General features: G+C 41.9%; 1 protein-coding gene across 1 annotated transcript in view; it reads left to right on the top strand.

Moving 5' to 3' along the window:
• Positions 1–8,993, top strand: part of MINAR2 (membrane integral NOTCH2 associated receptor 2) — a 181,697-nt gene extending 172,704 nt beyond the window's left edge. Inside the window, exon 3 of the mRNA XM_044061927.1 lies at positions 8,766–8,993. Within this exon, the coding sequence (XP_043917862.1) occupies positions 8,766–8,945 (180 nt within the window). The 3' untranslated portion in view covers positions 8,946–8,993. The remainder of the gene's footprint in view (positions 1–8,765) is intronic.
• Positions 8,994–10,155: the final 1,162 nt, after the last annotated feature.

Genomic DNA, 10,155 nt, shown 5'->3' on the forward strand with positions numbered 1-10,155 from the left:
GCCCTTTAGGGGGTGAGAGGGGGGTGAAGTTGGCACTGAATTGATCTGCCAGGATATTGGCAATATCCTTGGGATCAGTATATTTAATGCCATTCTGTTGTAGCTCAGAGCACATCTGAGCATTGCCATTTAGATTCTTGACATAACTATAGAATGCCTTGTGGTTGTCCTTGGAATCTTTGGCAATTTTATTTTTGTAACTAGCTTTGGAGGATTTTATCAGGGATCTCAGCTTCTTACTGAGGCTGGTAAGGGAGTAGTATTTTGCATCCTGGGATTTTTGTCTTTTCTGCAACAGTTTCTCCCTTTTGTTGTATAGTTTGTTTATGGCAGGGGACCACCAGATTGGCTTCCTTTTTTGGAGGAGAGCATCTTGGTTCTATTTGGAATGGCATGATTCAAGCACAAGTGGATGTGCTCGTACAGTGCCTTAGTGTAGGATTCAGCAGTCGAACTTTCAGTTCCTGTCTGCATGGGTGTCATGAAGTTTGTCACTTCTGACTTGAGTAGCATGAGGTTACCTTTGGAGAAGGGTTTTATGGAGGTTTCCCTACTGGGGGGTGGGGGTGGGATGTGGATGTCAAGGGTGATTAGCTTACGGTCAGACATGGCCAGTGAAGGGGTGACCACTGGTGTGGAGCATCGATCTCCCATGTTGGTAATTACCAGGTCTAGGATATTTGAGCCCCTGGTGGGACTATGGATTAGTTGATCCGGGGTATTGGAATTTATGAATTCAAAGTATATCGGCATACTTGCTTTGAAGGCTGCTGACCATTGATTGATTGTTGTGGTTTGCCACTGCTCCTCCTCCTTTGAGAGATAGTGACAGAATGTGTGACTATCTGCACCCGTTTAGCACCCAGATTATTGCTTCTTAGTTTTGGTCTGTTCCTCTTAAAATCTGTGGTTTTCTGAGAAACCACTGATGGCTGAAGTCAGTAAATAATGGCAACCACATACAGTCAAGTTTCAGACTTTGTATCATTTAGAAAATGCAGATGAATGCATGTCCTGTTAATCAAGCTACTTTTTATGCTAAAAACAGGAAGTTAGGGACACCTTATCTATATGGATAGCAGGTAGAAACAAATCTTTTGTTCTGCCACTGTCATTTGCTGAACTTTACCGGCAGATTTTATCAGTTGGCACTAGACCTGACCATAACACCTTTTGCAAGGGGAGCTTAACATTTATTAAGGTCAGGCCTTGTGCCACTTTGTCACTTAACTGGTTTGTCATTTTCTGAATATCAGAGCATAATCATCACATTCCATGCAATACATAATTATTATAACAAGATCTAGCATTACGTAATTACTTTTGTGGTGATAAAACTTGATCATTATAAAGTGTTTTCTAAGTTTATAATATATCAATGTAATTTGTGTTAAACTGCAAATAATGCATACAAATCAAATAATAAGACTGTATGATTTTCTACTAATCATGTTGCTGACTCAGTTTTCAGTCCTTTTTTGTAACATATACTACTGCAGAAGCTAAATTCTTAATTATGATTTGATTTGCAGTTGTCAGTTATAGATAAGCTGACAAAGCTTAATCAATGCATGCTAGCCAACAAAAGTTTAAAATGTTCCAAGCAGTGAATTGTTATCAACCCGATGCCTAATATAAGGTAGGCTATACCCCCAAATTCCCTCTCAACTTATGTATGAAATAATTCTGTCCCAGTTGTACAGTACCTAATGAAGGACAAGCTTTTTAAATGTCAACAGATCGTCATTTGATAACATTTCTGTCAGGTGCCATCTGATTATTCTTCTGCTGATCTAACTGCTTATGTAATAAGCTGGTAGTCTTTCTAGAAAATTCTTTTTAAAGGCCTTGATTTGTAATTCATTGCAGGTTTTCATCTCCTTATTTTTTATGTTTTCATATTCCCATCTGACTTCCTATCCTTTCTCTTTCCAAATTATTTTTAACCATGCTGTAGTCACCTATATAGCTTGTGTTATGAAGGGTTTCAAATAAACTTACATAATTTTCAGATATTACACAATATTTCAAATAATCTACAGCTGTGCACCATTGTTTACAAAAATAGCAATTGTAACTCAGTTTTGCTGGCTGAAGGCTCTTGTGGAGATTCAAAAGTGAGAAAGTACAGTCATGTATACTTACCATAAATGTAGATGTTCGAGTGTATTCACTGTTGCAGTCATCACATTTGGGTTATCTGCTTGCAGTAGCCCTCAGTCGGCCTGATTAACAAAGTCTTAGTCCTGCGTCGGTTGCTGTCTCATCTTCCATGACGTCAGGAAGTCAGGGGTATAAAGCATACAGCCGACGCCATTACATCAGTTTTTCTTGCCCCAGATGTCAGGTGCCCCCATAATGGGAAGCAATTATATATATATATATATATATATATATATATATATATATATATATATACAAGGTTACACCTCCAACAAAAAAGCAAATACACCAAAAAGCTTTAAGCATAGAAAGCAAGAATAGAGTTATAGCCAATAGAAGTCAGGGGGCTGGAGGGAGGTTAATCAGGACTGCAACAGTGAATACACTTGAACATCTACATTTATGCTAAGTGTACACAACTGTACTATGTTCTTCGTGTTTCACTGTTGCAGTCATCACATTTGGGTAGATTCCCAAAGCTAAGAATGGGAGGAGGAAATTAGATAGCATTAGGACCAGCTATAAGGCCCTGCAAGACTGCAGTGGCAAAGTCAGCTCTGGATTTAGAAAAAATTGGCAAATGGTAATGCTTGGTGAAGGCATGTACAGAACTCCAGGTAGCAGCTTCTAGGATGTTCCTGGTAGGGACACCTCTGAGAAAGGCTGTAGAGGTAGATGCAGCCCTGGTGGAGTGAGGTCTGATCCCCTGTGGGGTAGGCTTTCCATGGTGCTTATAGCAGAAATGAATGCAATGGCTTATCCATTTAGAAATGGTTTGCTTTGAAATGGCCTTCCCCTCTGCCCCTGCAGCAAATGCAGCCAGCAGTTGTTCAGATTTCCTGAGCGGTTTAGTCCTGTCCAAATAAAATGTAAGTTGTCTGTTCACATCTAAAGAGTGCAGTATTCGCTCCCCTTTGTTCTGTGGATCAGAAAAGAAGGTTGGCAAATGAATGGACTGATTAAGAGCCACACTGGATACTACCTTGGGCATGAAGGAGGGACTGGTCCTGAGGGACACCCTGTCCACATGAAAGATGATGAAAGGCTCCACTGCCATAAGGGCCTGTAATTCAGACACCCTTCTTGCTGAAGTGATGGCTAAAAGGAAGGCTGTTTTTCAAGAAAGGAATTTTTACTCTGCACTTGCAGCTGGCTCAAAAGGAGGTACAGTGAGTTTTTCCAATAAAAAGTTAAGGTCCCAGGCTGGAGTAGGGGCTCTCCTGGGTGGTCTTAAGTTTTTGGCTCCTCTGAGAAACTGCTTCAGCAGTAGATGAGAGAAGAGGGGTGGTTCTGTGTTGTAATGAGCTGAAATGGCTGAGGCATGAATTTTGATGGAGGAGAAGGAAAGGCCCTTGTGCAGCATCTCAGTTAAGTATTGAAGAATCTGAGGTAAATTGGGCGTCACTGTGCCCATCCCCTGAGTTTGGTTCCAGGAACAGAATCTTTTCCATTTTTCAGCATAGGATTTTCTAGTACTAGGCTTTCTTGCCTCCTGAATGACATCCAACACTTGTTTACTGAGAGATTGTAACAGAGAGATCAGGTAATTAGCCAGGCTGCCAGGTTCAGGGTTTGAAGCTGTGGGTGCAGAATCTGGCTCTCCTGCTGGGACAGCAGGGCAGGAGTCTGAGGCAGGTGCCATGGTGCCAGTAGTGACACACTGCACAAAAAGGGGTACCAGTGTTGACGTGGCCAGTCTGGTGCAATCAGTATCGTCCTTGGTTTGTCCTGTTTGATCTTTAGTAGTACCTTGGGGAGGAGTGGCAGAGGGGGAAAAGCATAAACTGATAGTTTTTTCCAGGTGAAGGACAGGGCATCCACTTTCCAAGCTTGCTTGTGGCAAGTCTTTGTGCAGAATTTTTCCAATTGGTAGTTCTGGGGGGAGGCAAACAGGTCTATATCTGGGCTCCCCCATTTATTTCTCAACATGTTGAATATCTTTGGTTCCAGTTCCCACTCATGTGGGTCCATGAGATTTCTTCTTAGTTCGTCTGCCAGTGTATTTAGCTTTCCTGGCAGGAATTGAGCCTGTAGGTGCACTTGGTAGCTCAAGGCTGTGTTCCACAGAGAAATGGCTAGTCTGCAGAGGGGGTATGAGTGGGTTCCCCCCTGCTTGTTTATGTACGATATAACAGTGGTGTTGTCCATCTTCACCATTAATTGCCCTGGAAGAATGTGGTCCTTGAAGGCTGTCAGAGCATTCTGTACAAATAACATTTCTTTTTGATTGATATGCACGTGCATTTGACGGGTTCCATTTGCCCTGAATGCACTTCCTTGCCAAGTGAGCCCCACCTATGCATAGTCTGATGCGTCTGTTGTTTGGGTTTGGGTGGCAGAGGGTAGAGTGAATAACAGTCCCTTGTTTTGGTGACAGGCCTCTGCCCACCAAAGGAACTTTATCTGTAGACAAGGTATGATAGGAATAATTGCTAATAGATCCAGAGAATGTTGACACCATAGACTTTTTAGATACCATTGTAGTTTCCTCATATGCAGTCTTGCATATGGAATTAGGAGAATGCAGGAGGCCATGAACTCCAGGGCTTGCAGTATTTTCCTTGCAGATAGCCGAGTCTTTGTGGCCAGTAGTTTGAAGTAGGCTGTCAAGTGAACTTGTTTTTCTGGCGTGAGAAAGGCCATCTGGGAAGTTGTGTTCAAGCTTGCTCACAGGAATACAATTGGTTGGCAGGGTACAAGATGTGATTTATTTTTGTTTATGGTGTACCCCAGAGAAGTTAGCAATTTCTGTACAAACGCCAGATGATTCAATAGCATGTCCTGGCTTTCTGCCTGAATTAGACAATCGTCCAGGTATGGATATATTTGGATATTTCTTTGCCTACAAAATGCAATTACTGGAGCTAGGCACTTTGTGAATACCCTGGGCACAGTAGATAAGCAAAAGGGCAGTGCAGAGAACTGATAGTGCATGTAACCTGCTTTGAAGCGTAGGTATCTTCTGCAAGATTCCCTTATTGGGATGTGCAAGTAGGCTTCTTTTAAATCCAGTGTTGCCAACCAGGCATCCTTGGCAAGCATAGGAAGCAGCTGGTGAAGAGTTATCATCTTGAATTTTGGGATCACCAAAAATGTGTTTAGGATAGTGAGGTTCAGGATAGGATGCCAGGAGTTGTCTTTTCTGGGCACCAGGAAAAGTCCTGAGTAGAAACCTTGTCCCCTTTCCTCTTCTGGAACAGGTTGAATAGCCCTGATGCTTAAGAGAGAGAGAATTTACTTTTGCACCTCTGCCCAGTGATTTGGGGCTAGATCTGGTCAATCGTTTGGGGATGGTAAGGAGTGAAAGTGAATCTGTATCCTTGGGAAACTATATTTAAAACCCATTTGTCCTGGGTAATGAGTTCCCAATTTTTTGCATGCTGGGCAATCTTTCCCCCTAAAGGAACAGTCAGTTGTGCAGGGATTGGAAGATTTAAGGTTAAGTCATTGAGACAGTTTAGCTTAGGGGGAGTCTTACCACTCCCTGCTTTGGAAGTGGGAGCCCTCCACTGCTCAGTCCTGTGAGTACTTTGGGACTGAAGCCTGGGACTTCTGCTGGTTCTGAGTCTGGACTGAGAAGGCCTGGAAGAGGCAGGAAAGGACCAATTTTTAGAAGGCCAATGCCTATTAAATCTGGGAAGCTGTACTTGCAGGAAATCTTTAACAGTTTGCATAGATTTAGCTTTTTCCTCCATCTTTTTAAGTACTTCTGCTTTGTTGCCAAACAGGAGGTCTTGGTTTAAAGGAGCATCCAGCAATTTAGCTTTAACATGATTTGTCAGAGATTGCTCCTTAAGCCAAGCATGCCTTCTAAGTACAGACTCAGTGACAGCAGCCCTGCAAGATGCCTCTAGTGAATCAAAACCACATTGCAAAGTATGTTTTCCAACTTGTTCAGCAGAATGCATTAAATCCTGTAAATCCTTATTTTCAGCACAATCAGGAATCAACAATTTTCTGTTTAAGCAATCCAATAATATGCTGCTGATACTTTAACATATGAAACTGGCAGTTTAAGGCCCTAATGGCCAAGGTTGCAGAAGTGTAAACCTTCTTACCCATCTATCCAGTGCCCTGGAATCTCTATCAGAGGGGGTAGGATTTTTGGCAGTAGTAGCCTTAATGACCTTGGGTCCCTGTGAAATGGTCTCAGAATCCACAATCGGATTTGTAAAGAGGAACTTGTGAGAGTCAGGAACCCTGTAATATCTATCTGGTTTTCTGGGAGCAGGAGGTAAAGAGTCAGGTGCCAAGCTAGATTCCGAAAAGGCATCATCAACAATGTCCAGTACAGGGGGGATAGCTAAAGGGCTGTGTTGGGGCAGGAGTAAGAAATCCCTAAGCCTCTTTTCAGAGTCAGAGTAATCCTGGCTTTCCCAGTGGAAATGCTCCCTAAGAGTATGCAAGGTTTCACCAAAAGAGAAATCCTCTGGAGGGGAAGCAGGGGGAATAGAGTCTTCTGCATCAGAATCCTCATAGGTAGATAAGTGTAAATCCTGGTCATCAAAGGAGACAGAAATTTCAGAGTCCTGATTAGAAGAACCATAAGCAAACTCAGTCCTAGGTCTCTTAGAGGGGGAAGGTGGCTTCCCCTGATTAAAGTAATAAGGTCTTCAGCCATTCTTATCATTTGTTTTTTAGGCATAGAGGCCTGACCATGTGGTCTGGGCATCAGTTTTTTAGGCATGGATTGAGTTTTAGGCCTTGAAGAAGAAAATGGCGTCGGTTTAATATGCAAGCCAGTAGGCCTAAATACACCCTCAGAAGCTGGTGCCTGCACAACGGCTCCGGACCCATCCAAGGTTGAGACATCCGCAGGTTCCACAGGTGAAGCATCTCGCATCATACCGGACTCCGAATGGGTCTCAGCAGAGGCCTGTGAATCTGAAGTAACAGGTATCAGGGGCTGCGAAAGTGCCTCACTGAGTACTGGTGAACTGGCGACTAGCTTAGGAGAAGCATCGTCGGCAGCTTTGGACCTAAACGGTCTGTCTCTGTCTTTATCTTTGCATTTTTTTGGAATGTTGGTAGTCAGATGGCTTTCCAAAGCCATATCTGAATAATTGAACTGAGTACCAAAATATTTAAAAGCGTAAATAAACCGACGACGAATAGTTCGTTGTTTAAATAAGGCACAAAACCAACAGCTAGGTACGTCATGGTCAGGGCCTAAGCAAGGAATGCAGTACCAATACAAATCTTTATGAGGTATTAGCTTTCCACAAGAAATACAATTATTAACTTTTACTGACATTAGTTTAGAGCAAGAAAAAGTTTCCCCAATGGGGTACTTAGCTTAGTTGAAGACTTCGGTTCTGAAACTCAAAAACGAAAATTTCAGGAGTCGGCCGACCGGCACTTTCAAACTGCTTCTGCTTCAGGCACCACACAACAAGAAAGACGGATGTAATGGCATCAGATGCATGCTTTACACCCTTGACTACCTGACGTCATGGAAGATGAGACAGCAACCGAAGCAGGACCCAAGACTTTATTAATCAGGCTGACTGAAGGCTACTGCAAGCAGATAACCCGAATGTGATGACTGCAACAGTGAAACATGAAGAACATCAGTAATTAGGTTCATAGGTAGGTACTAGGCTATCGGCCCTGGGGCCTATATAAGCCTAGCCAAAAAGGTTCCCTGGCTTTCGCCACCCAAGAAAATTCGGGTCTATATTAGATCAGCGAATGCTTAAACAAGCGAATGCTGATTGATCAACCTTATTTTAGCGAAAGTGAAAAATATCGAAGCATCAGAAACCTGAATTTTTTCCTAGGGAAAGAATTTGGTTGTCCTTTTCTGTTGCTTCGGCATTTTCAGTGCTTTGGTGGAAAGTTGCGGGTCGGATTCAGGTAAGTGTGCGATTCTGTGGATGTGAGTGTTAGGGTGGTTTAGGTGAGTTAGGGTTAGGGCTCAGGTTAGGTATGTGTGCGATTGTGTGGACATGAGGGTTAGGGCGGATTTAGGTGAGTTAGCGTTAGGGAGTGGGTGAGGTGAGTGTGCGATAGTGACGGACCTTAGGGTTAGGGTTTGGGTTAAGGTAAGTGGATAGTTAGTGGTGTGTGCATAGTTTAGTGTAGGGTTAGGTGTCAGATTTTAGGTGTATGTGTGTGGATTTCTGTTTGTTTGGTGTGCTTGTGTTGTGTATATGTGTTTTGGATCAGCGATTTTTTTTCCCTAGGAAAAAAATCGCTGATCTGACAGTTCAAGATTGTAAGCTTTCACTTACATAAGGTCGATCAATCAACATTCGCTTTTTTAAGCGTTCGCTGATATAATATAGACCCGAAAATTCTGGTAGGTATTCAGGCCTTTCAAACCTGTGCCTTTCATTTCTCTCTGTTCAGTCTACCTTAAGTTCATCTGTATTATTATTATTTTTTTTTTCATTATATAGGTGCTATTTTTCTTGTAAAGGAATTATTTAATTCTGTTATATTTTGCACTGTGGTTATGTAGTGCATTTTATTTACAAAGTCATGTTTTGTAATGATGCTTTAGATCTTATCATGTTTCTCCATGACTTCACAGAACCTAGTCATGATTAAAGACTTTATACAAGTATTGCATGACTCAAATTTTATACTTTCTTTTCCAGGAGGATCCTAATGACTTAAAATACTGGATGTCCGATATCTACACACCAGGCTATGATTCCTTGTTGAAAAAGACAGAGAATGAGAAGAAAAGAGCAAAGCTACACAAAATAATAATTGCTGTCTCATTAACAGTCTCTGCCTTAGTAATTGTTATTACTGTAACTGTCATATTTGCATAAGTGGTCAGTAAAGCAGCCAAATAAACATTCTGATTAACTCCAACAAGTCTTGTTTACATAAATGGATGGCATGATTTATTCTCCACTTATTACTGGTACATTAAATGCTTTATTTATTGCATTTGCACCTTGTAAGACTACCTGCTTTAGTAGGATATTTATCAATAACATGAATAATCTTATCAGATTTTTTTTTCAAATTATGACCTAATTGTAGTTTCATACTCTCTGAGTCACTTCGCCTTTTGGAATATGCCAAAAATGCTAGTTCTGCATTTTCTTATATTTTGCACAGTTGCCGTGCTGATGCTACTACTTTTTTAGACATTTTCCAGAAGTAGCATTGCTAGCCTGCTGACTTACTGCATGCCCATTTTATTTCTTTGAGGAGGGTGTTTTTTTGGGGCAATGAGGGGTGATGACACAAAAGTGCAGAACTGGAGACTATGCTCTTAATAAACCCTAAATTCTTCCTGAATCCGTCCACACTGTCAGTGTACATGGTTCAAACACAGGCTGGTGCAGACATTCCTATGCTTTTCCTTTTGCTGCAATGGCCTCCTGTTATCTTTATTACAAAAGACAACTCATCTCTCCAACATTTAGAAATCCTTACTCTCCATCCAAAAATGTGCCAGACAGTGAAATCAGGTCCTAGAAGCTGGTAATACACACACAGGTTTTATTCTATCAGGCCAACTTCTTCTTTTAATCCTCGTGACCCAAGTATTTAATGATGACATTGGTCTAATGTAAACAATAGTAATTATTTCAGAATTCTTAAAAATAGCACATTAATGACCACATTTTGTGTGGCTGCCTAAATTTCCTTTTTTGCCTATTTTTGTTCCTTACAGCTGACCATCACGGGACCACAGTGCCGCTCCTCAACCCCAAAATCTGAGTTCCCCTCCTGAATCTCTAGACTATCTGTAGAGGTTGGGACCAGCGAGGAGAATGAGGCATCCTGGGTCAATAACTCACTGTTACCATGTGAGTACTTTTCCCTGTATACCCCTTGCCTGTACTTGCACCGTTATACGTTATGGCTGGGATGTTCAATGAGTGATCAAGCTGAACTGCTCCTCACTTTCACAAAGATACTGATGTTGACAAGCTGTGTCACCAACCCTCAGGCAACACTGTGTGGTGTTATTCTGGCCTCTTCCAGGGAAATCCAATCACAATGTATGTTTCAGGCATAGAACCC

This window comes from Protopterus annectens, chromosome 2.part0 (assembly GCF_019279795.1).
Source record: "Protopterus annectens isolate FY-2018-M chromosome 2.part0, PAN1.0, whole genome shotgun sequence".
In the NCBI taxonomy this organism is placed as follows: domain Eukaryota; kingdom Metazoa; phylum Chordata; order Ceratodontiformes; family Protopteridae; genus Protopterus; species Protopterus annectens.